General features: G+C 39.6%; 1 protein-coding gene across 5 annotated transcripts in view; it reads right to left on the reverse strand.

Moving 5' to 3' along the window:
* The window catches only part of dst (dystonin), a 338,403-nt gene that overhangs the window by 74,515 nt on the left and 236,044 nt on the right, over positions 1-27,844 (reverse strand). For all 5 annotated transcript variants that reach the window (XM_079842865.1, XM_079842868.1, XM_079842869.1 and 2 more), the window contains 9 exons: positions 25,677-27,145; positions 7,926-8,087; positions 7,384-7,554; positions 7,126-7,292; positions 4,163-4,322; positions 3,670-3,996; positions 3,478-3,562; positions 3,156-3,397; positions 42-248 (listed from right to left, as the gene is read on the reverse strand). In XM_079842865.1, coding sequence (XP_079698991.1) covers positions 42-248; positions 3,156-3,397; positions 3,478-3,562; positions 3,670-3,996; positions 4,163-4,322; positions 7,126-7,292; positions 7,384-7,554; positions 7,926-8,087; positions 25,677-27,145 — 2,990 coding nt within the window. The remainder of the gene's footprint in view (positions 1-41; positions 249-3,155; positions 3,398-3,477; positions 3,563-3,669; positions 3,997-4,162; positions 4,323-7,125; positions 7,293-7,383; positions 7,555-7,925; positions 8,088-25,676; positions 27,146-27,844) is intronic.

Here is a 27,844-nt window from a genome sequence, read left to right on the forward strand (position 1 = left end):
AGGCTGGTGTTATTTTCTCAAGCAGCTGAGAACCGCCGTACCTGCTGGGATTTTAAGATGGCAGCTCCGGTCTGGTCCACATGCTGGGTAACGGCATCGCTGGCCGACCTGTACCGCTCGTTGCAATCCGTGAGCATCCTGTCCAAGCCTTCTCTCGCCCGCCAGGGAACCAGCTCCAGCAGAGCGCTGCTTACTTCATTAAGAGAGTCCACCAGTGGCTTCTGACCCTTCACCTCCTTCAGCAGTGTCTGAATGTGACGGACACAGGAAAACAAACACTTTACATTCTTTCTGTAATAAAAGTAGATGATTCTTATGGGTTTTACTGTGTGAAAAAGTTTTTGGTGTCACTTTATTTTACAGTGCCCTTGTTATACATGTTACCTGATGCATACTTACAAGTAACTAAACCTATAGTAAGTACATGAGGTGTTAATATTTAGTTGTTAAGTACTCATTTGTGTAATTTCATGGTAAAAATAGCCAAGTTTCCATCCATTTTGTGTTATCTACAAAGTGAATATGCATACATTTTTTGGCGAAATTAGCTGTCTCCAGCCTGTTTCCATCCAATTGGTCCTTTACCGATAAAATGGTGTGCGTAAAGTTTATTTGACCTTTCTTTTGGTCAGTATTGGAAACTCCAACAGCTTTCCTTCATTTTTATTTTTGACGAGCTACAATTTTCTCTGCGCTACATTTTCCTAATTTATTTTTATTATATATTATTAAATTGTATGCATACAATTATTATTATTAACAAGCGTCATGTTTTTTTTGTACTTCATTATAAAGACATATTTAGATCAATACAAGCAATATTCAGAAACGGGTGCAGTTAGCTAATATTATTCTGATGAACTTTTATTCGATTGTAAAAATCTGACAAAATTGCTAAAATGATGACGAATGATTTGTTTGAGAGGTAACATGTCTTATTCTTACCAATAGTAATAAAATAATTTAATATACAATTTAATTATATTAATATAATAGATTTAACATGCCTTTGAACTACAGACTTTATTAACTAACTAACTTTACTTGCATTAAAGCTTCCAAACTATTTTTCACGATATTTGAAGAATTTATATAGAATTTATATAAAGTTAAATGACATTTGCAAAAGATGATCAATAATTGACATTTCCATCAGCTATATCTGTACACATTTTGATGCGCTAAACATTATTCCACAAAAAAAATCCTTGGATGGAAATCTGGCTAATGACACCTTAAGATAAAGTGTAACAGATTTTATTTTGCTTTTTTTTTTTTTTTTATTAAACTTCACCATTATATTTCCATCCCATCAGTCAGACTTTGCAAGCTCTTTATTAGGGTTATATTGGATTTATTCTGTTATGTTTTTGTCTTGTATGTTTCTGCTAAATGTATTTAACAGAGCAATAAAGTTGGACATCATAAACCATATCATTTAGTCTGGCAAATCTGAGCACAGTTGAGATATATTTGAGATCTCTTCTGAAACTATGAAGGAAACCATGAAAGGAAAAGGAAAAATGGAAGCGTTTTCCTTTGCGTTTTTCGCAGACAGACAAAATGATCCGTTCACGCAGATCCACAAAAACGACTAAAAGCGCTGTATTATTCATGCCAGGCCAGTAGATGGCGATGTCACTTTGTAAAGAAACACTACACGCCTATAGACTGAAAACATAACACACAATTCACAAATTCACCTTTTTTTAGTTTACACTAAGCGGCAACCTCCTGCGTTCTCTCTTGAATCCAACACAGAAGTGACTTAAACTGCAATTCATCAACTGGCCACTAGAGACAGGCTCCAGAAGAGAGTCAAATCTGTATCTCCCCCATGTTAAAACGCCCAACTTTACAGCACAAAAAAAACATGTTTACAGCCTGGAACAAAAAGTGCTTTTGATCTATAGAGACAGAGCGACACACGTCACAATCTGAAAACCACGCCCACCGGGGGGAAAACAACCCATTGACTTTGTATTGCGAGAAGCCGCCTCCTTGTCTTTTCTGACTTATAACAAAAAACAGAACAATGTCTAAAAGCTGCTATATGACAGGATATACAGCAAACAAGTTAAAAAACACAGAACTAATTTTTTATAAGCTGTCAACCTAAAAAAAACAAGCGTTTAAGGACACAAAAGTGGATTCACAGGCAATTCAGACAGAGTGCAACGGGTCACATTACTCTGAGAACTACGCCCACTGGAGGGGAACGCAATCGCCGACAGGATATGCTAAAATATAATATATAAAACTGACATTTGGATATTTGACTTAGCACACATAGGCATACTGAGTGTCAGGATCCCACAATTTCCCCATTCTTCCTGCTGATGCTCCACATCTTATTGCCTGTATCCACTTTTGTCTCCTTAAATGCTCTAATATTTTTGGGTCGACATCTTATAAAAACGTAGTTCTGGGTTTTTTAGCTTGTTTGCTGTATATCCTGTCACATAGCAGCTTTTGTTCATTGTTCTGTTTTTTGTTATAAGTCAAGAATGACAAGGAGGCGGCTTCTCGAAATACAAAGTCAATGGAGAGCGTTGGATTGTTTTTCCCCTTGGTGTGGGCATAGCCTAAATGTCTTTAAACAGCTAATTTTGCCCTTCATGACAACTGTGAGGGGGTGAATTTGTTTATAACTAATCTGTTTAAATTATATTAAAAGTTCAGCATAAAGGGCGTGGCCACTTGAGTGACAGGTGGATTCCCACTATGGTTGCGCTAGTTGGGCGTGGTTTCAGCAACCAGGCACCTCAGCTCCACCCACGTCCCGCCTCTTTGCCCTTTGTCAGTTGTCAGACGCGCTGCCAAGATGGCGACGGCCGACTTTACGCTTCAAAATTGCTCTTCAGAAATCTTCAGGTGACGTCACAGACACTACGTCCATATTTTTTTACAGTCTATGGTTTTCACAGAAACGATAACAGTATTGTTTTCAAAAACGCTGTGTTCAAAAACCCGTTTTCAAAAGTTTGTGTTTTCAGGCCCCCAAAATGCAGTAAATGAACGGCCAAAACGTACACAAAGTTTTCAGTTTTTTTAGTTGAAAACGTTGTCGGGTAAACGGTCCCTTAAAAGACATCAAGGAGCCTAGCATAAACCCTTTTGTGAATCGCCTCTCCTATAAGTGAAAACGCACTTACCTTCTGCCTCTCTTGCAAGCAAGTGAGCTGCTCTCCGACTGGTTCTTCAGCTTTAAATGTGGCCAGCTCGGACTCAACCTTCTCCAGCCAGGAGTTCAGCTCCTCGTGGGTGTTTTGCAGCTTTGTGGCCAGAGACAGGGCTTTGTCCAGAGTCTTTGAAACATCGCTGCTCATTGTGTTGATCTCTGAATACCTCGTCTTTATTCCATCCAGTTTACCTTGGATGACGACAACCTCATCGCCTGAATGAAAGTGAACAAACAGTTCTCATCAAACAGCAAACCCTCCAAATATTGACTGTGGGTTTTTCCTTTAATCTCACCTGTGGATTGTTTCAGCAGTTCTAACCCATTTAGGATGGCCTGCTCGATATTTTGTTTCCTCAACTCAATGTCTTCATGAAGAGCCTGGACATTGAAACGTACATCAGCGATAATCAAACCAGGCCGCAGAAAACAGAGAAATGAAATGAAACGAGGGAAGGAAGCCTTAAGAGGAGGAGCTTGTGAAGTACCAGCTGCTCGGCATGCTGTTTTGCGAGCACGGCCGTGGCGTAGTCTTGGATCGAGACTTCGCTCAGTTTGCAGTGCACCTCATCGAGCCAGGTCATTAGGGACACTTCGTCCTCCCCAAAGAGCTGCGCATTAGCCAGGGCCTGCCGCATTAACTCGGCCTTCTGACGGCAATGCTCCTGCAGCTCCATATAGCTGCTGTTCATGCCGTCCAGCTTTGCCTGCACCAGCTCCTTGTCATCCACACAGCCGACATCCCGTAGAGATTGGCCCAGACTCATGGCCTGGTACAAGATCTTACCCCGGCCCAAAACCTCCTCCTCTAAGGCCTGTTTACCACGGATGCCACATAACCAGGGAGAGGAAACCATAATAAAACAAAAAGAATGGATGAGAACATAATGGAGAAGAACTTAAATGCAGGGAATGGATAACGTAAAACACGATGGAAAACAAACGACGCATGCATGGTCACGGGACGGATGTGACCGGTACCTTATTCTGAGAGATTTGCTCCTCCAACTTGGACGTCTGTGTGCCGATGGGCTCTGAGTTGGCTAGTCTTTTTTCGGTAGCTGTCAGCCACTCCGTCAACGGCTCAAGGGTCTCGTGGAATTGCTGTGCCACCACCAAAATATTCTCCAGCTGCTTGTGTCTGCCAAGAACGCCGCAGTTAGTTTTCCTGCTGGACCTGACTGGCTTTGATTATACTGTACGTATGCTTTCCCCATGAGAACAGCAGTGATTATGATTATACCTTATAAGCAGGGTTGGAAAACGAGAACTGATTCGTATTTAGAGCTGTAACTTGAGATTGGTCCACCAAAGTTTAAACTCATTCAAAACTAGGGTTGGGTGTCGTTTGAATTTTAACAATTCTGATTCTTATCGATTCCTAATTTAGATTCCAACCTTAGATATTATTCACATTTATTATTAGGCTATTATTGCAAAATGTTTCATTGTAGCTGAATACCATGAACAAAAATCGACAGGTTAGCAACTTTTGCCTATGGTTTAAAAATACTGTAGCAAAAAAAAAAAAACTAAAATAAATTTCAAGCATTATTAAAGACAATTAAACACTCATAAGAACAAATAAGCAAATTAGAAATTGCACAAATAAATACTATTGAACAAAGATAGGATTGAAATAAACATGTCCAGGTAGATACAGAAGCTGTAATCAAATGTAAAATAACACTGCACTTTATTGATCAAATATAGGCTATACATTACAAATATAGTTATTCTGTCTAGAACAGCAAGTGACTTTTCTCATCTTTTGTTGTTTGATTAACGTTATCATAGAGACGGCATCAAGAAAATCTGCCGTCAATGACATAATCGACTGTGTTTACGAGAGAATGTAGACATTTTTGTGTGTATTTGTTCATTCGCGTGCTGTGTAAAAAGACGAGGAAGAAAACTCAGTTCATTATCGCGCACTATTCATTCACTATAAGAAGCCGTTCTGTGCGCATGTGTGTGTGTGCAGAACAGAAAACAGCGTGTGCGTCTTTTTTGCGCTCAAAAGGTTAAAAATTACAATAAAATGCGCACACAGTAACCGATAAGCGGAATCGAAATGCGCGTTTCTTATCTAATCTTATCATTATAAATGGCATTGCAAGTACATTTCACAAATAATTACAGAGAAACACAAAGTAACACATTAAATTAAACATGACATTTGTTTGCAAACACTGAAATTGTATTTATGAAATTTGTATTTAACACTCGCCAACAGGTTTCGTGATATCGCCGACAAACGCCCAAAATCATCGTTCATCAAAGAACAAAAGACAAAGAGAAAATCACTCACTGAATAACTTTTGTAACTTCAATTGTAAGCATTAATCTGTATTACATTTTTTCAATGAAGACTTTCCAGTGTTACTTTACATTTGATTACTTTCATTTCTGTAGTATTTATTTCCTGAATATACTATTAGACCCTCTTGAAAAACTTAAAGCCGTGTTTCATATCTCTCTTTATACTATTGCATTTTGTACTGTTGTTTGCAATTCGTTTATTTCTTCTTACTGTATTACTGACTTTTTACTTGTAGTTATTTTTATGAAAAAAAAACTTTTAATTTAAGAAAAGTAGATTTTTGTTGTATATGCTGTCAATTACAGTTCTTAGAAAGAAAAAAATCGTAATCGGTAAAAATCGGTATCTGCAAAAATCGTAATCTGCAAAAATCGATATGTGCAAAAATAGTAATCTGCAAAAATCGGTATCTGCAAAAATTGTAATCTGCAAAAATCGTAATCTGCAAAAATCGGTATCTGCAAAAATCGTAATCTGCAAAAATTGGTATCTGCAAAAATCTGTGTCTGCAAAAATCAGTATCGGCAAAAAACAGAATTGGCAAAAATCGGAATCAGCAGGCCACACTTGGGTAGGTGACAAATAAGCAGTAAATAATGCTTTTGAAGAAAAAATACATATTGTTATGTCGTGTGAAAACTGATGTTTGAGAAAATGTAAGGGGTCACTAACTTTGTCAGTTCTTTCACTGTTTTTTGAACATTTTTACTAAAATGTGACAGAAGAAGGTGTGACAGAAAGAATTAAGAATATAGGGGTGTCGCACCAAAGGACAACAGAAATCAACACTTTTATAGTGGTTCCAAAAAAGTTAAATATTTGAGCAATTCTGAGACAAAATCTTACCATATGCACATGTCATGGGCTTCACAGTAACATAACCTTGAATGGGGTCCTTGTCAGTATAATTGCCCGATTTAAATTCAGGATATGGTGTCACACCGGAGGACATGGTTTTCCGTGACAAAATGTATCAAGTTCCTAAATCCTATTGTCATTTACTAAAATAGACACTAAAATGATACCTGATGTATTTATTAACATTTGTATGCTTTTCTTTTTAACTTATAAAAGTTGTAATTTATTGAGACAGTTGGACAATTTTGAGATTTGGCTTAAAAATGTAAAAAATCTTAAGACAAAGCAGTTTTTGTGTCCATATAAGACAAAGAAATGTTTAACCATTTACTACATTTTAAATGATGACAATACTAATTATATTCATTTGTAACTTGTGTGACACTGAAAATGCCATGTCACGTCAACAACCCACTTACAAAAATATTGGAAATTGGAATCGGCCAAGAAAATTGCAATCGTTGCATCCCAACTTTTGACCAATGCCTATTTGACTTGCCAGAAATGGGCACTATATTTCCAGAATTTAATAATAGATTTGGTGACACTTTATTTTGTTGGTCCCCTTTAGACATTCTGTTAAGACTATAAGTAACTTTGCAACTACATGTCAACTTATTCTACTAATCCCAACCCTACCCCTAAGTCTACTAATACTCAACTAATACCCTAATGTAGGTGCAACGTTACTTATAGTCAACTGAATGTCTAAAGGGGACCATCAAAATATAGTACAACCATAGATATGTGTTAATAGTTTTACCTGTTCTCAGCTTTCTTGAGTAGGGCATCCCACCTTTGCCCCAGGCATTCAATCTCTCTCGCAATCTTCTCCTTATCAACAGTGTCACCTAAATCCGTCACCTTCCGTCCCTCTGTCTTAATCAGCTCCACTGTAGCCCTTCGGTCATCCAGCAGTCTCTGCAAGAGCTAGACAGAGCCAATAGGACAAATAAACTGATATCAGCACATGGAAAACCAAAAGCCAACTGATTCTCATTGATCATTTCTAACGTCATACCTTCTGCTCTTGTATCTGTGCTTTGACCACTTTGAATTCTGCTGATGGAGGCTTCTGATTGGCCACCAGCTCCTCGGTGTCCGTGAGCCAGCTGAGAAGAGACTCCAGTGCATCCTGGAACCTGCCACAGTGCAGCAGGGCTTCATGAAGCTGTGCAGATCGCTCCGCGACCTGAGAGGATCACACACACACACACACACACAGCAGTGCTGAGGAAACGGCCTTAAAACTGTAGCTCGGCATGCTACACATGACTACATTTGCTGGTGTAGCATCTAACACTACACCACTACATACTGGAAAGCTACACTATTTTGAATACAGTCTATTCTCAAAGTACTGAAAAATACAGCTAAGGTAGTACCTTCAGTACTTGTTAGTTACTCACCAACATTGGCAAACATTATGATTGCTATCAAAAGATTATGAGCATTCCAGAGTGCAGTGGATAAAGAAATCAAGCCAATCAAATCATGATATCATTGCACCTCTTCAACTGAAATGTAAACATGTTGTGAGACTAGCTGAAGAGTGGGTCTTACTTTTTTGTTGAGGGTGTTCCATCGGGTGTTGACCTCTTCTAGGTCGTGATCAAGGCTCTTGGTGCTGGTGCCTTTGCCGGCGTTCTGGATCAATGAATGGCCCAGCGTGTTCAACTCGTGCAATTGGCTGTGCAACGACTCAATGACGTCTTTCTGGAAAACCTGCAGGTGATAAATATAGAAGAACACTAAAAACCAATGAAAAAACTATGCTATTCAGTAGGCTTGCTGCGATAGTCGGTGTTGCCGGTTTGTCATTATACTGTTTTGTTGTTGTGTTTTTCATTAAGAATAATAGGCTAATGAACCCACAATTCAAGCAACCCGCCCCTGAATTGGTGCTAATTCTAAACCGAAAGTAAAATGAGCACGTCCGCACAGTCATGCCTATGGAAGCTTAACTTTCATAGGAATTCATTGAGAACAGTCACTTTGCTCTACACCGCTCCGTTATGAATGCCCGAGCGGCCGTGTGCATTTTACTTTCGGTTTAAAATTTGCGATTTGATACCAGTGGTACCAGTTTTATCTGTGTTGTCACATGTCGATTAACCGGTGGGAAGATTTCCTCACCGTCACATCTCTACTATTCAGTGTTTGAAAATTCATTGAAATGAAAGTTACTCTTTGGCTCTACACAGAGCTCTCAGTTATGGTTCTACGTTAAGAATCAAATTTATCTTTGATGTTTCTCCTAAAACTCCTCAGGAGATATTAACATTAGACATTACATGGATAGCATACAGTAACTACTAATACAATCTAGGGGTGTAACGATACACTTGTGTCACGATTCGATACACATCACGATACTGAACTCACGATATGATATGTATCGCAATATTTTAATGCAAGGTTTTTTATTATTATTAAAATAATATTATTATTATTGTATTATTATCAGGACCCACAAATATTGCATTATTAAACATTATATTCAACATTATATAGTCGTTTAATGTAGTAATGTCACTGAAACTCTGTAAACAAAATGTTTTCCTCAAGCTTTCAAGGCAGGCCGAGCGCACAAACTCTCCCGGTGCTCGCTATGTTCCGCCTCTCCTGGTATTAATGCACTATACATACAAGAATAAATAATCTAAAACACTTTGAATAATCATACTACTACGAAAGGTGGTCTGGTGATTTAAATGCTTTGAATTTGAGGAGTGCCCCTCTGGCAGCGTGTGCGCTTCAGATGATCAACGCAATCAATCACAGATCTAATCACAAGAAAGCGTCTCAAAATGACTATATTCTCAAACTGTAAATGTTTAGTACATCCAAAAAATTTACATTCTGCATTTGCTCACTCTCAAGTTGTTTTCGCGCATTAGAATGTCCGTGTTTACTACAGTATGCGCGTAGTTGTAAATCTGTTCATCATATAAAGCCATCATGTCTCTACAGAAGACTTGGATTTGGATTAGACCAATCAATTAGTTATTTTTTACAAAGCCTTTACGACATTTTTGGATATTTTTAAAGGTTTAGAGGAATTGACTTTAAATGGAGGAACAGAAACCTCTCAAAAAAATCTTCATTCGAGTTTGAAAGTTAAATGAAACGACATGAGGGTGAGAACATGATGACAGAACTTACATTTTTGGGTGAATTATACCTTCTAAATACAGTAAGCTGAGCCTTGCATAAAATGACTATTATCTCAAATCATATCGTTTACATTGTCCCATTTTTATATCGCGATATATCATTTAACGATGTATCGTTACACTCCGACAACAATCCCATTCTGGGAACCAGCATCCAAAACATAAGCTAGTGGCCAGTTACATTGGTCTTTTCAGCAGGGTAACTAGATATGTTTTAGCCAGCATCCTTATAAGGTGATGTTCTCCCACTAAAATGGGCACTATATGCTCCAGCGTCAGTCTACTGGTTGTTGTGAGATGCTTCTCCTCAGTTATAGCCAGCTGTGCATGATCACAACATCTCACTGAGTCACTGACCAGCAAATAATGATAAAGCCAATTCAGCTGTCTCCTAATCTGATAAAGGCCAAATTGCACTAGCCAGCCTCCCAGGAAACGTTAATCAAACAATCAACATCCACCAGCTATTTCGGGGTACCTGTGTGGAAGGCAAGGCCACAAGGTCCATCTGCGAACATTCGGCTATGGATGTTAATAGACTCTCTATGTCTTCATCGTCCATGTGTTTTATTCCATTGGTGAAGCCTCCCTCCTTTTCAACTAACAACAAGAAATCCTCCAAGTCTGCCATTTTGGAGTCTGTAGCTCTTTGCTCGTATTCATAACTCTTTACATCCTTAGTTACATGTTCTATATCCTTCAGGCAACGTGAAAGAGTCTTTGGTTCAGTCACCACAACGCTGAGCAGCTCACAGTCCTCCTGTGAACAAGTGTCTTCAAGAAGCTCAGCTGTGGGTAATTCCTCATATCCTGAAAATGTTGTGGACATGTGTGTTTTACTGCTCGACTCTGCCAACGTCCTGACATTTATATCTGGACAATCGCTATATGAAAGAGCGTGCTGACCCACAGTGAGGTCTGAGTTGTGTGTATTGTTGCATTGTTGGCTTCCAAGCGTTGATCCATCTGTGTAATACAGCGGAGTTCGTAACCTGTCTTTCATTGGGGAGAAGGGGAAGTCTTCCTGACCGGAGCTGAGGGAATGCCCTGGCTCCAGATCCCCAGATACGTGCACTCCCTCAGCAGAAGAAAGGCTTCTTGTGCCAGGCCCGGTTCTCCTCTGGGCTCGTGGGTTTTGTTCTCTTTCCACAGTGGGACTACACAGGCCCGAGTCGCCTTCAGAGGTAAGAGAGTTCGTCATACTCCGTCCTCTTCCCACTCGACCCAGTCCACGTTGTCCCATTCCATCATCGCACAGCATTCCGCTGGAGCTGCCGAACTCACTGAGGTTTGCGGGGGCGAAGGTCCGCCAGGAGCGGCGGTGTTGAGGCGGCTCCCTTTTCTCACCCACTGGCCGGGGCTTACACAGCACGGTGTCTGCACCCCGGATAATATCTCCATTAAGCTTCAAGCCGTCGAACACAAGCCGCTCATCCAAACGCGCCGCCTCCCTGCTGCGGAGCTCAAAGGCACTGGAGGAGGCCAAGACGCCGTTCCCACAGAGTGCGCTTATGTCCATGGTGCGATGGCTATATGGCAAAGTGCCAACGAAGTGCCTTGAGGACAGGCTTCCCTTGGAGCCCGAGTCGATCTGCTCATTCAGACGCACTGTGTCATATATGGACCTCTGGGGAACGTAACAATCATCAATGTTGAGGTCCTCCTCCTCCCCTTTGCCCACACAAGAAGGGTTCTGCCGCAGACAGTCTGGTCTACTCAGAGGCTTCCCCATTACGACAATAACTTACAAATGACGTATAACAATGAGGTAAAGGTTTTCAGTGCAACAATCTCTAACAGACATGAAAAACATTAAAAGAAGCCAAAAGGGAGTCTTTACTTTTGCAAGTCACCAGGCATACGCTTTACCCCAATGATAAGGTAAATAAATACAGCAGTAAAAGTAAAATATAGACTATGAATAAACCATTTAAAATGAAAAATACTTTGAATTTCTTTAAATTACTTTTATAGAGATTGGCGAAAATAAATTGAATGAAAAATATATATATATTCTTTTTAAAAAATAAACTTTTGGCATTTCTCTAATACATCACTTCTTCCTCTTAAACATCCTTTTCCAAGATGACAATCCTGCTGGTTTCCATTTCTGCCCATTGTCACAACTTGTCATTGTTGCTTGTTTCCTTAGTTCTTTATAACTCCATCACATCCAAAAAGAATTTTAGAATTTCCTGAGAACTCCCATACAGTCATCCAAGCAGAGGTATCCCGTATGCATAATGGTGGCATATCCTGATACAAATCCTTAAATCTGGGAAAACAAAGCCATAAGCTCCAGGAGAAACAAATAGCCGCTCCTGCCTCTCTTGTGGTCCAACCGGCAATGACAGACACCCTCCTGGCACAGGGCTCAAGACCCCGCCTCCCTCACATTATTCAGGCAACATCTGCCACAGCTCCATTTGTGCGGCGACCGGTTCATGCTGATTGGTAGACGCTTGACCCTCTTTTAATTCTCCCCTTCTGTCTCCGTGTCCCATTTGACTTAACTTCTTAGTGTGCTTCTGCTCTGACAGCAGCCCTCCTCCTCTTGTCAGGGTAGAGCAGAGAGAGAGAGAGAGAGAGAGAGAGAGCAAAGCTACAAAAGCGGCCGGCACCCTTTCAGATGACATCACACAAGGCAGAAATAGATATGCTCTCTGCTCTCTTGCCCTCTCCGTCCCTTGCTTCTCCTCCAGCCTGGTGTTTTGGAGCCACAGAAGAGCCTGTAGTGTCTCATAATTACAGCGGAATGCTGAGGGAGGAACTAGATGTGGGTAATGAAACACCGTAACCTCTGCCAAGTGCATGACAGGTCTTTTTTCATGGCAAGTGGACAAGGTGGGAGAAGCAATGGATTAAAGGCTAGACTGAATAAAGAATGCAGTTTTGTTTCTGGTACTTGTCAACATTACGTCAGCAAGATAATCTCTGGATAAGTTCTAATCGCCTGACAGTGTCTGCCGTAGTGATCTTCATAGTGCGTTTTACTCGAGGGACATTCCAAATTGAAGGGAAAGTCATGGGCGTCAGAAGCAAAAAAAAAAAAATTGATTGGTCCTCCCCCAGAAACTTTTAACTGGAGTAGATGCCATTAATATTAAGTGTACATAGGCCGCCTTGTTTGATGGTTGGGACAGACAAAATGATGTAAAACACTGAATTATTTACAGTGGCAAAAGTGTAGGGGTAAGACACATGGCAGAGAGTTTTGACGCAAATTGACCCATGTTCGAATCCGCCTTCTGCCGAACTTGCTCTACTCCCTTTTCCCATCACATATCAAATCAGAAAGGCATTTACTTTCAATAAATAAAATAAATAAATTCAATAATAAAGTGCTTAAGTGAGTGGGTCTAATATAATTGGTCTTAAAAAGTGGGTGGGTTTTGTCCCGCCCACATACAATGGTTCCGCTCCCCATGGGGAGTGTATATGCTCAGATTTAAAGGGCCCCACATAGGGAACAAGTATTCACCTTTATTTGGATAGAGCAGGCTAGAGTGAACAATAAATCACAGCTTTAGTGTGACATCAATAAGAAAAAGTATAATTTCATAGATATTTTCAATAATAGCTGTTCATATTAAAATATGTATGAACTTAATACATGACCTAGATTATTTATTTAGCAAAATCGTCCTTTTAAATTTACTTTAAAGGTGTCATGAACTGGCTTTTTTTATTTGTAAAAGCCCACGGCTAGGATTGGATAAGATTTGCATATTTAATGAGCTTCAGCTCATGTGGGGATTGTTTTGAAAGCATCTGGGGAATCACTCACAGGACTCGTGAAATGCCTTTATCGAACAAACACAAAGATTCATCTCTCATCACCCGCGATTGATTGGAATGTTATTTTTGTATTACTTGGCCCGCCCGATCAGTGAATATAACCGCGAACCGTACACACACACGCGCAAGAAAGGAATGTTATTTCACTATTTAAGATAGCCCATTTTGGGCTTACGTTTTGGTAGGCCGTCTGAAAAACACATAGCATGTTGGGCTTTGCAAGCTGGCGTTACAAGTCTGATTCTGATCCCGAATGAACCAATAACAGCTTCTCCAGCCTGTGACCGCGTGCTAAGGTATGTAATCAATAGATATCAAACTATCTGTAACAATGCAATACTAACACATATAAAAACATGTTTTACTCACATAAATGTGTTGCACCATTCCTGTCGGATCCAATATAGAAGCTCAGCATTGTGTTTTAATCTCAATATGTCTGCAAATCCAGTCTCGACCTGTGTCTTGTTTACAATCGATTCTGTGGTGAAATGAAGCGAACAAACGTGCAATGTCTTACACATGTGAGCTGGAACCGGCATGTTTATTGCTCGGTAGCGCGACCCGTTTAGCTCCACGAGTCGGTGGGCGGGGCTTGAGGCGGAGCTTCTGCATTCGATGACGTCAATGGTCGACATATTCTGAGATCTCTCGTTTTCTGGGCCTGGTGTCTATAAAAGTTTTTCTTTGACTGACAAGGACATTTTCAGCTCTGAAACTTACAGGATATTCTTATATCACGATGAACTTTTATATATCAAAGGCTCAAGGGAAAGTTGATTTCTCAATTCATCACCCCTTTAATAATATTTATAAGGTTTGCTGTTCCAATAAAGCTCAGTGTGCTCCCTTCAAGCTCATCCACATTAAACGTCTATGTAAATACTTCATAAACAGACTTTAAATATTAACTGATGGTTGTCACTTCAAGTCAATCTTTATAAAATGATTCTTTAAAAATTTTGTTTAAAATTAACAATAATTTCCCCCCCAAAAAACGAGCTTAATGGCAACTGGGGTGTTAAAGGGATAGTTCACCCAAAAATGAAAATTCTGTCATCATTTACTCACCCTCAAGTTGTTTCCAAACCTGTATGAGTTTCTTTGTTCTGCTGAACACAAAAGAAGAATTTTTGTAACCAAGCAGAGAGAGCAACCATTGACTACCATAGTAGGGAAAAAAATACTATGGTAGTCAATAGTTGCTCTCTCTGCTTTGTTACAAACATTCTTCAACGTATCTTCTTTTGTGTTCAGCAGAACAAAGAAACTCATACAGGTTTGGAACAGCTTGAGGGTGAGTAAATGGTGACAGAATTTTCATTTTTGGGTGAACTATCGCTTTAAGGGTACAAACATGTACCCATTAAGCACAGCCAGACTTTTTGCATTTAATGATGTATATGTTAATTTAATTGCTTTTTATATTATTGTGTGAGAGATTAATATTTTATTTTATTTTCATTACTTCAAACCAATACCCTGTGCACTAAAATGTCTCAATGTAGATTTTGGTGAGCTTAATAGGTACTTTTACGCTATACTTAAAATAATTGTGTAAGTAGTGAAACAAGAATGACAACAGGGCAAATAATGCATTTAAGTTTAGAAACATTATGTTACCAAGCCATTTTATTTACTTTAAACATCGGATGAAGTGATTCTTTTCTCTTTAAAACAGATGCTGAGTTATTAATAAATTAGCAATGACAAAAAATGATGATAACCGATGATATTTTCCCATGAGTCCGATATTTTAGCGAATGTTGTTTTTGTAGCTTGTTATAAATCTCCCACTACAACTAACACGGTGATAAGCCTTTGTGTGCACTGACATTAGGCTAATACCGCTGTGTTGGGTTTTGCTCAATACTATGTGGAAGAAGCAAGATCATTTAATAAATATATTACCGCTTGGTGAACCTATGAGGACACATTTAATCAACTATTGATTTGTGTTGTTGGCCAGATGACAGAGAAAAGAAAAACGGACATGAGATCATTTTTCAGTGCTCCAAAACGCCACACAGTTTTGGCTGTGTTATTTGTGTCCCCTTCAAAAACTGCCCTTGAGAAATGTTATGTTTATTGTCCCTTCAACTGTTTGATGACATTTACGCCCATGTACATGACATCATCATATGTGAAACCCCAAATCTAGGAGATTTAAGTGTTGCCTGTGTATGATGACGTTGCGGCGTATTCCAAGTGAATTACATGCTTGAATACTAAGCGTGTCTGGGGTGGTGAACAGCGCACAGGCATCCAGAAAACTGAACGAGAGGAAACTGTAAAACTGGCAGAGGTGAAGAGGTTAAAGAGATGTCTGGGATTTGAAGAAAGGATATTTAGAAATAATCCAGGCAGTGAATTAAGAAAGACATTTGTTTTCAGAGTTTCAAGGTCCAAGTCTCTAATGTCTCCGAGACATGTTTACTGCTGTTGACGCCACAGACGTCTCATGAAGCAAATAAAAGGGATTTATCTTTCTATGACGCCATTCATTTGGATGAACTTGACCATTTGCTGTGCTTTACAGACGTTTGATCTCAGGGCCTCATTTATGGAACGAGTACGATTCTTATGTAAAATGTGCCAATTTACGTATGAATGATTTTACAAACAATTTACACAGAGGTTCGTGGACCAACCATTTTATGGGGCCTTTTAAATGTGGATGAACAAATTCTAATCTCTGATGTTACATGCATGAAACCATTCATTTAAAACCAGACATGATGGGAAACAATGCCTGTCTGTGCACAGAAACAGGGCAGGGATGTTTCCCCATTCGAAAAAAAACTCTGTCAACAGAATCTCTCACCATTCACATGAACAATACCCACAGGCACTGAAACGCAGAACTATTATTTAGACGAGAACAAAGGTTCGGTTGAGAAAAAAAGAAAATTCTCAGGATAAATTCCTCCAGCACTCAAGGGCTGAGATCCGCTGGGCCAAAAATGTTATCTCTCTCTCTCTCTCTCTCTCTCTCTCTCTCTCTCTCTCTCTCTCTCTCTCTCTTTGTCAACGTCCCATGCAACATGATCACAGTGAAATAACAACTTCATCATAATGCAACAATGTGCACGCGTTCTGGTGCTCCGCTGGTGCAGGGTTTCAGGTTCCCTGTTGGGCGTCTGTACGGTGAGTCAGGCTGATGATTCAGCCAACACTGGGGGCCTCACAAAGACCCTGTTCCAATCATCACCTATGGAATTACCAACAGCTATGATTCAAGAGCCCGACATTCCCACAGGTTTGCATGAGACGGTAATGTCATGTCTAAGTAGTGGAAAAAAAGACAAACAATTCCTTAATTTCCAAACATTTCCTGTAAAACTCACCGCCACAATGTTGTGGTGCTGTTTGCGTTGCTATGTGTTTGCTAAGGTGTTCTGGGTAGTTGTTAGCATGTTGTGGGTTGATTCTAGCTAATGACCCCACCACAAGGTCTCTATAGCCGCGTTTCCACTGTCGGGACAAAAGCAGGCGTGCTAGTGTGTGCCAGAGCCAGTCGTGTTTCCACTGTCACTTCCGGGACTTGATCGGGCCTCGTCGGGGCTTCCTCTAGGTTTTTTTGGCCCGCCGAATACCTTGGTCCAAAGTAGGGATGACACGGTATGAAAATTTCATATCACGATTATAGTGACCCAAATTATCACGATTATCACGTTTAGGCATGATAGTCAATAAATAAATTAATCATACGATTAAAAAAATGAGCTCGATAATTTTTCCGGTCGCGATAATTTCCATTTCCATGCTTGTTTGTTTTCCTCGTCTCTCTCTGACTGCGCGCACGCCTCGTCCGTTTGGGGAGGTGTTTATACTCGACGCGCGTGAAAGTTACAAAATTTGACGTGCACAACGCCAAGCAAAATGGGGTATCGCGCACTCAACGCGCACTCAACGCGCACTCAACGCGCACTCAACGCGCACTACCGCCCGCTCCGCGCTGACATCATTTGCGCCCTCGCGCTGGTGCGGACACGTCGAGTTTAAACAAGGCTTAAAGCTACACTGAAGTTGGCAGTTTGATAAATGCAAGTTAATTCTTCAGCTTAATCTTTGTGTGCTAAAAAGGCACACAAGTTCCAGTAGAGATAGCAATACATATTCTCCTTTTTTTTGCCAAATAAATGAAAAGCATGTCATCAATGTCTTCTCTCTTGCTGTATCAAAATCTCCCCTAGCGTTCCTCAGAGATGGTCCCAATAATGTGCTTAAAGTCGAGTCAAATTCAGTTTGACAAGAACCGTACAGAACCGAAAACCGTAATACGAACCGTGGGTTTTGTGAAACATGCCACCCCTAATATGCACCTAAAACAATCATCCGTTGCAGTTTTCATCCATTTTATTTATTGTTTTTGGTGTTTATTCAAGTGCATTTTTTGTTAACCGACTGAGAGTCCATTGCTTTTATTGTTTTTGGTTGTTTTGTTCATTTATTGTAGATTTCAAATGTTTTCCGTTTTCAGTGTTAAATAGTCTTTAGAAATAAAAGTTTATTGATCTTTGAAAAGGTGTACATGCATTATTATGCCATTATCATTATTTTAGATGAAAATGGTCTCAGAACTAAAATATTATCGTTTATTGCAATAATTTCTTGGCTAATTTATCGTCCAGCTACATTTATCGTGACAGGCCTAATCACGTTCAAATGAGACAAAAGTGATCATAAAGAACAGATGGACACACTGAAACCATTTCAACAAGTTTTATATTTTGAAAATCAACAAACAACAAATCAATCAAGCAGCTCTATGGACTTTTTTGAGCAACGACTATTATCCTATTATGGCATTTCCTTATAATGACTGTGGTCAATAGCAAAGCATTATAACAGCACACATCCACGTATCACAACGGACATGCTCTCGTTTCACTCAAATGCAACTTGCGTCTTGCATCTCTGTTTTTGATCATATTGAAAATGAAATCAAAGGACTTACTATTAATATAATTATTACTATAACGTCTCGTGATCATCTTGTCTGGTTGATTATGTACACTGTACAAAATGGAGTAAGATTTAAAACATTAATCTCAAGTCAATATGTCCCCGTAATTATTTATGTGTTAAAGAAAATCTGTGTAATAAGTGTAGCTACAATGAATATCCATTATTATCCCTTAAATGTCACCCTAGTCTTGTCTGAACTTGTTCGTTCGTCTTTGGCTCAGGTTTCACATTATTATTTCCCAGACGTAGTTTTAGTATTGAGGTCAAAGTCCACTTGCCTTGCGTTCACAGATTTGAAGTGTTTCCCCTATTGCAGCGACGTTCTGCAGTCAGGGTGACCATACTAGATTAAGTTTCCCTCATGACTTTTGTAAAAGCCAAAATATGACCACACACACCTCAGATTTGGTCCTTTTAGAGGCTGAAAAATCCCCTGAGTGCTGTCACTGCCTTCTGCCATTTCATCTCATTCAAAAAACTGATGCTAACTGTACAGGATTTAGCGCAAGTTTTCAAAATTGTGATAATCAAACGCGGTTTTAATGGGAATACAATTTTAAATCATATTATTAACCATCAGTACATTTTATCGTGGTTTATCGTAAAACCGGTAAACGTTCCATCCCTAGTCCAAAGCGGCCCACCTCGGGCTTGAGGAGTGGTTACGAACAAAGGTGGAGTTTACCCGAGTCAGGAGACGGCAGCGCATATACAGCATTAAAGACATTTAAAATCATTTTAGCTCAACTTTCAGACAGCAGCGAGTGTTTGAATAACTTCTGTTCATGATCCGATGGGATTCTGATCACTATAAGGCAGAAATAGTGCCGCAAAAGACTATTTGCACTAATCATTAGTAAACATGGTAAATACGACCGCTTGAAAACTCATCTAAAATATCACAATCGTGTATTTATTTTATACAAAGTCAGTGTGTCTCATCTCTTTATACTGGACCCTCTGATATCCATATTTAGCTCCTCATGTAGTAAAATAAAGCAACTCTGGTTTCTCAGGAGCTTCCTCTCTTTCTCTGACTGAAATTATAACTGTATTGGGACTGTCACTAGCCATATTTTCATCCAAACTTATGCGCAAAATTGCAATATCGCATAAAACATTTGTGAAAAAAGCACCGTTTCCATCCAGTGAGTCGAACATAATCGTCACTTCCTGATAAACTACCGCTAAAAAAAAATCACTAAGAAACATAGGAGAAGCCACCATATATAATCATTTTCATATATACTAAATTATTTGCATCTCAGAGAAACTCATGCATTTCAATAAACTTGTTGTCTTGCTTTCAGAAGCAGATGTGCTGTTTGGGAACGCATGTAAGACAGTTCTAGGAGGGAGATATACCGAGCATCTTTGACAACACACTTCTGAATGACCAAAACAGCATTTCAGATGCTTTGCAATCTCCTGTTTAGAAAAGTTATGCTGTTACATCGCGAAAGTCACGTGATTTATCTTTTGCGAAAAGAGGAATTTATTCGGTAAATGCATTTCCATCGTAGTTTATGCGCATGTTTTCGTATCGGATAGAAAATGTATCCGACTCAAACGAGCACACACATGTTTTATGCACATATTTAGAATGTATGCACATTTAAGTTCAGTGTTTTCATTCAGCATTTTTTGATATCCTAAAATGCGCAAAAACATAGGTGGATGGAAACATAGCTAATGTCAACTGTATTTTTGTTGGAAAATTTGTAGAAATGTTAATTCTTTCTAAACGTGATGATAACATACAAATAAACAGAAACAGACGCAACTGAATAAGTACGTGTGTCCTCTTTCTTTCGAGAAATAACGGTAAATACCACTTTATTTCTGTGGGACTAATGACACAAATTAATTCATTATGATCAATGTATCGCTTATTATTGTAAAACTGTGGTAAAACATCAATGCTTGGGTTTTAAATCTTTAACAGGGTTTTTCCTACATTGAAAATTTTTTGGCGGCCGCCAAAACAAATTGTTGTCCCGCCAAAGCGTTATTTGATGAGTTATTGTGATTTAGGAGTGATGTAGAATAGATGACCGCTGCCCTTGCGTTAACTGAGTGTCAGAGAGAACGATCAGAGCTCCTCCCCCGCTCGCACGCTCTCTGTCTTCAAAATAAGCATTCTTAGCTTTCTAATATTTCACATATTACGTTAATCAAAATCAAAAGGTCGGAAGACCGAATCCATGTTGCACGTGGCGCTATCAGACGATGTTTTCCTTTAATTACCGCTGGGTGTGAAATGCGCTCAAAAAACATTGACTGATTCTCTGACCAGTTGACATAAAGCATACTTTCAATAAACGTGAAACAAATCCTATCCAATTATGAAGTGTTTTCTGTGATGAGAACACAAGTGTGCTTACCCACTTTAGCAAGAGTGGATAGTAAGAATTAGCTTTAATCATCCACAGTCTTTCAGCTTATTTATTTGGACAATGTGTAGTAAAATAAATAGCCTAAAATCATTTAGTTTAGACTGGAGTGAGGTGAACCCAGAACAAAGTTGTGGTTAGCTAGCTGATAATTTTATGAAATTGTATATAGCAGAAAATTAGGCTATTTGTTCATTTTTTAATACTACTTTTTAATATTGATATGATTATATACCAAAACAACTATCAGTAAATAGTGTAAAAATGAGGAACAAAAACAAACATCAAGGTATCAAAATAAGATAAGCAAAAATTACAAATTTTCTTTGAATTTATTTAAAATGTTTTGTCAGTATTGCACTTGCAGATCACGTGGGTAGGGAACTTTTTTACTGTGCGTGCGTGTGTGTGTGTGTGTGTGTATGGATGACCATGTCTGTCAGCCACCACCGAAGACCATTTTTGACCCAGGAAAAACCCTGTTTAAGTAAATGTCAAAAATGCCATGCTTTTATCATGTTGGTTGTGCAATCTCGCTAGTTTCCAGTGATTTCACTCTGATTTGTTGGTGACATGATGGGTGTGTGTGACGTTGTTCCAAAGAGGCGTGTTACGGGCGGGTTTTAGTGAAGCGCTGTGGAGCTTCTGGCCCGATGGTGGAAACACAGCGTGGCTTTGGGCTCGATGCTACAGGTCTATTAGCCCAACCCGGCCAGGCCCGGCCCGTCGAAAGCCCTGGCTCACACTGGCCCCACAGTGGAAACGTGGCTTATGATATTCTGGTCCTTACACATGGCATATATTGGGTTCACAACTGAATCCAGTGGACTGAAGTAACAAAGATAAGGATAGAAGAGCAACACATGCCTATTCTTAGATTTTAAATGACAATGCTTTTTCAAAAAGAAAAAAAGTCTATGCCTCCCTTTGTGTTTCGTGATCTGGGCAATTTCCCTGTGTTTAATGGCCGTATCAGTGAGAACAAAGCTGATTCTCCAGCAGCAGCTGATGTAGCAGTGATCATCCATCCAGACATTGAAAAGAACAAAAAGAATGGGGGAGCCCGAACAACAAGGGGCCAAATGATCGACTGAACGGCGGCAGCTGATGCTTGAGCACAGCGCATGGAAGGCCATGCTTGATTCATATGCACATCCAAATATAGGTTAAGCTTCTTTCAGCTTCAAGCGTTTAAAGCCTTTCTGGACAATGTTTTATCCCACTTTAAGGTTTTATCCAGGACTGATATTGTAAATCACATTGTTTTGTTCAGCAGGTTTTCCATCACTCTTTACAGTATTATCCATCCTAATATGTCCAACGGTTTCTCCTGGTAGTAACTAAACTGTATCAAAAAAACGGATAAATCTACTCCGTTTGTTTATGATAAGAATCACAGTCCGTTGCCATAACAAAAGAATAGAAAGAAGGCTTTGCTCCAACCATTGGAGGCACAAGCTTCATTTTTCTGAGGATTTGAACAATCCAGAAATTCCTGCAGCAACATACTTTTCCAAATGATGTACCACTTGAAATATGGAGTCAAAAAACATCCAGGAATCCGAACTGACAGGCCAAAACAAATATGTAATTGTTGAGAGGTGAAGTCAACTTCTCTAAAAATACCCCTGGTTAAATTAAATCCGTGGCAGAGAAAACATTCTCATCTCGGTTTGCAAAAATGAACAAAAATCACTGTACAAAACAAGAGAAACTCTTGAGAGAAAGTTGTATTTTACTAAAACATCCAGTAATGCTTTGATTGAGACAATATCATAAATATGTATTGAAAGCAACCACACACTACAATAAAAAAAGGCTGAGCTGATTTTTGTAAATATAGGAATAATCAATGTTTTACAAACTATAGCAGGTTAAAATGCAGAGTAGACTGAATTAGCTAGCGGCTAAAAATAAGAGAGCTAAAAACATCCATTGTGTGCAGTGAATGGAGAGGCCTGCCCTAGCACTCGCTGACAGGTCAAGGAGCAGAAGTCAGACCCGCTAGCTTTCACCGGGCCACTGCGATACACAGCACCCCACTGGCTCCAGCTGGCCCGCTGCACATGCACAACAATGCCCCATCAGCTGACGTTCTTTTGTTAGCACCAGATGCTCACAGACACATTGAACTGTCTAGAGAAAGATCTAACACGTGGCTAACAGACCATAAACATGCCACATAACTGAGGTAGCAAAAATCCCCATTAGCACCTTTAGTTAACAAGGTATTTAAAATGTTAAAAAAAATCCTTTTTGTGAAAAGTTTTGCTTGCAAACTGTAAAGGATTAGTTCACCCCAAAATAAAAAATTATATACTAAAAAATATCCTGCCTCTTCCAAGCTTTATAATGGGAGTGAATGGTACCATTTTTTGAAGCCCAAAATAGTGCATCCATCCATCTATCCATCATAAAAGATATCCATACGGCTCCAGGCGGTTAATAAAGGCCTTCTGAAGACTTTAAATAAGGCCTGCTGTAGCTGGGTTAGGTGGCTTAGATTTTACTGTGAATTTGTGAAGTAAATTTCTTGTGTTTTGTATTTATTTATATTTATATATTTAAGTATACTTTAAAATTGTAATTGTTCAATTTAAAGATTTTTTTATTTTTTTATTCAATAAAAAGCCATTTTTTAATGTCATCCATCGTCGTTTTGTGTGTTTGTTTTTTTTAAGTATCGTTCCAGGCACCGGTACCGTTTTAAAAGTATCAGTTTGGCACCGGAATCGTAAAAAACCCAAACGATACCCAACCCTAATGATGAGTGACCTCTGACCCGATGCATGACGTAGGATGTAGGCATAGCGTAAGATCAAATGCGAGGTGCGGCTGGGCAACAAACTCAAGCTCCTCCACCATTTCTCCTTAAAAATTCTCGTTTTAGATTATAATTCGTGACCAGTGATGCCAGTAACGCGTTACTTAGTAACGCGTTACTCTAATTTGACCACTTTTTCCAGTAACGAGTAATCTAACGCGTTACTATTTCCAAACCAGTAATCAGATTAAAGTAACTTATCCAAGTCCCTGTGAGTAACTTTTTTTGTCATTTTCCTTAGTAAAAATATATATTTTTGCTTTCTTGTTTAGTCTCAGCAGGGTTTTTCCTGCATAGAGAATTACTAGGCGGCCGCCTCCGTCAAATTTCTTGCCGCCTCCGTCTGTCGACAAAACTCAAGACAGGCAGTCACTTGCTCAGATTAGGCATGTCGTGATAATTAAATAATCATCAGAAATATATATTGTCACATTATCTTTCAGCAATCATTATTAGAATATTATTATTTGCTAGTAGCCTACAAAGTCATCTAAAGCCATTCCATAGCTGAATGTCTTTCCTCCGCTGTAGCTGTCAATCATTCTCCATTCAGCAAAACTGCGCGTCGCGTTCGGTTCCAGTCAGCAGCAGCACGGTAAAGCTAACTCCATATGATATATTCCCGTTATAATACTTGATATGTTGATAAAATAATTTATCTTCCTGGAGTTTATCTAGCGGTTTTCTGAAAGATGTTGTGCTCGCTACTCAGGTGACAACACAAGGACTATTAATTAGCATCACACGCACAATAACCAGAATTAAAAACTGTGAAGAAACAAATAATCAGTGAATGTTTGGACCGATATAGGCTACATAGTAGACTAGGATTTGTGGGCTCGACGCTCATCTTCTCTTTATGCCGTGAACTCTTCAATGTGCACTCGCGCTGCACTGCACACTGACTCCATGTTGCTTTAAGCGCATCATTCTGCACCCGGGATGCGCATAAGCGCTTTGTTGCCGCTCTTTTTTGAAGCGTTTCATACATTTTCATAGTTTTGTGCACTTAAAGATTATTAAAAAATATATTGTTCTCACGGATCGATCATATATTTGTTGTCCCTTTACAGAGCTGCACATTACGTTTACAATAAAATATAAATCTTGTAATTTTATATTATTTGTGTAGGCCCATATCATTATTTACATTCATATATAAATTAAAAATGTTTTTCATAAATGTATTTAATAAGAACACAAAGTAATTTGTACCTTTTTCATTAACATGTTTAGGGTTTTATGTTTAGTGTTTTATGTTTAGTGTTGGCAAAACGGTTGTCATTTTTATGTTGAGGCTGCAGAGGTGTTGTTGGCAACTGATGAATGTAACTAATAAAGTAACTTGTAATCTAACTTAGTTACTTTTAAAATCAAGTAATCTGTAAAGTAACTTAGTTACTTTTAAAATCAAGTAATCTGTAAAGTAACTAAATTCCTTTTTCAAAGTAACTGTGGCAACACTGTTCGTGACCGATGTTTGTTATGCTATATCATCTGCACTTCCGCGTTCGCGGTCAGAGGTCACATATAAAGTTATAAATATGGATATTTTTCTCACAAAAAACGCATCGCTTTGCTTCAGAAGGCCTTTATTAACCCCTTGAGCCGTATGGATTACTTTTATGATGGAGGGATGCACTTTTTTGGGCTTCAAAAAACAAGGTACCATTCACTCCCATTATAAAGCTTGGAAGAGCCAGGATATTTTTTAGTATAACTCTTTAAATAAAAATATAACTTATGGGGTAATTTTCTTTTTTTTGGTGAACTAACCGTTTAAGTGTGATGTAAAGATGAAGTGTGATTTCTGTGCTACTAGTGGCACTAAAAGGAATTGCAGTCTGTTTGACTTGCTTGCTTGAAGACGGTCAATATTTTGATGCCACTGGTGGTGCATAAATTACACACTTGACCTGTTCAAATACTTTTTGGGTCCAGTGCAGATACAGATCTTGTTCATTATGAAATGCAAAGCTCACATTTACCTCATGATCTTTAAAGTGTAAGACTACTATTAGTGTCGCCAAAGGTAAATTCGAACAGTTTTTACTCGCGGTACATCAATCCTTTAACATGTCAGTGCACTGCTATGGATCTTCTAGACGGGGAACAGAACAAGGTGCGACAAGGTAATGAATCTTAATTTTACCTTGAACGACTCCAGTTGTTGGTTAATGACTTCAGTTTCCAATCCAACAGACCCTTGGGACTCCTCTTGCTTCTCGGCGCTGCTCAGTTTGTGGGTTAACTCTTGCGCCTTGCTGTAGAACTCCTCCAGATGACTGAGGATCTCCTCAACCTGATCTCTTCTACCGGTGGCTCGGTCCATCAGCTTTCCACATTGCTTGCCCAGAGCTTCCAAGTCTCTCTTCAGACCCAGGAGATCTGGTGAGGCCTCTGACTCCAGCATCTTCTTGCAACTGTCTCTGCCATTGGCTGTGTTGGTCATCAGATCCTGAAGTTTAGCAACAAAGTCCTTGATAGTGCTTTTCTGATCCCGTAAGGTGTCAAGATCCCTGCCGACTGGAGCCATACCATCCAACTCGTCATCCAGGTCTGCAAAGTTTGCAAACATTTCGCGGATGCTGTTCTGGAACTGTCCAATGCCCTGGAGCTTGTTCTCCAGGGTGGAGCAAGCATCCTCTACTTTTTTGGTAATTGACATGTGGTCTTTTTCCAAGCTATCTGCCTGGAGAAGAAGGTCTGTCACACCTTCAACCTCAGAGGCATCTACTACAAGGCTTTGTGCAAGACCTTTGAGATGCTCAATCTGGTTGTGGACACCCTCTAAGCTGTTCTGCTGAGCCTTCATGTTGGTCAGGTTCTTGTTGCTGTAGGCCTGGACACCCAAGGAAGAGTGAGAGTCGAGCTGTTTCCTGGCCCCCTCCAGTTGGCCTTTGGCTTCTTTCTGCAAGTCGTTGAACTCTTTCAGCTTCTGCGAGATATTTTCTAACGTTTCTCTTTTGAGCATTAAATCTTCTGTCAGCTTATCAACTCTTTTAGCAATGGTTGCCTTCTCCTCCCTAACAGTATCGCCATCTGATGTGACGACCTCCAGTAGGCTGTCCGCAGCCGTGTTCACTATCACAACTTCCCCTCTATGCTTGTCAACGTCCTTCTGGATGGCTTTCAACTGCAAGAGGGAGCCTTCAATCTCCAATGAGTTCACGCTGAGCTTCACATTCGTCCCTCTGTCTTCACACTCTTGCAACCATGAGCTCAGTTTCTCTAAATGCTCCTTGTACTTCAAAGCCCTCTGCATGGCCCCTTGAAGCTTTTCTGCTTGCTCAGCATTGCTTTTCTTCACATCATCCCAGCTGGATTTTAGAGCAGATAGTTGTCCCTGAAGGGCCACCTTTTCCGCCCCCTCTGTTCTCTGGAGGAGAGTTTCACCCTCTTTCATGATGGTGTTATAAGGTTCCTCGTGGTCACTAATGGCCTTCTGAACAGCACTGTTCTCCTTGAGACTCTGTTTTAACATCTCTGGGTACGCGGAGATGGGCTGTGTCTTGCACTGCTCCTGGAGAGTTTGATTCAGCCAGGTTTGGAAGTCCTTAGAAGTCTGATGGAACTGCTGGGAGCTGGCAAAGGCAGAGTTGAGCTGCTCAATCCGCTTTCCTGGTAAACACAAGGTAAAATATAAGAACGTTAGATGAGGAGTCTCAACAGTTGTGTTTGAGCAGAGTATAACACTACAAGTGTCAAGCGTCAAGCATTTTCCATGACTGAAAGAAAAATGCAGTGTGAAGTGACAAAAGCACAGTCAATTGGAACTTGGATGATGTTTGCTATAGAGCTGTGTAGTTTTTATGTGGCTGTTGCCTCCTACTTTCAATGGGAGGTTGCTAAAGCCTGCTATAAAAGTCAATGTAAAAAGAAACAACATGCTAATTAGCACAATCATGTCATTTGCATTCTTCCTAGTGTCAGCTCTTTACAATTGTTTGCTTCTCTCCTACTCTCCGGTATTTGAATACAGCTGCATTATACCAGGGAGTCTCTGAAAGCAGACAAGGTTTGTTCAAGAAGTTGCTGCAATGTGTTGCTAAAGGGGTCTGAAAAGGCACTAAATCTAGCAACAGCTATGTCGCTAACAGCTAAGTCCAGGGCCTAAAATTAACACTCATCAAGCGCCAAATGCGAGTAAAAACCGACGTTGGTGAGTATATGTAACAGTGTTGGTCGATAATATCACGAAAGTTTAAGCCATGCCAATTTAAATATTCAAGTGCAAGAAGACACGAAAGGGACTCATTTTGTTGCTCGCTAAACTGATATATACTAAACTGAGCTCTTAACCTTTGTCACTTTATTAAG

Source organism: Gobio gobio (genome assembly GCF_949357685.1).
Source record: "Gobio gobio genome assembly, chromosome: 18".
Classification (NCBI taxonomy): domain Eukaryota; kingdom Metazoa; phylum Chordata; class Actinopteri; order Cypriniformes; family Gobionidae; genus Gobio; species Gobio gobio.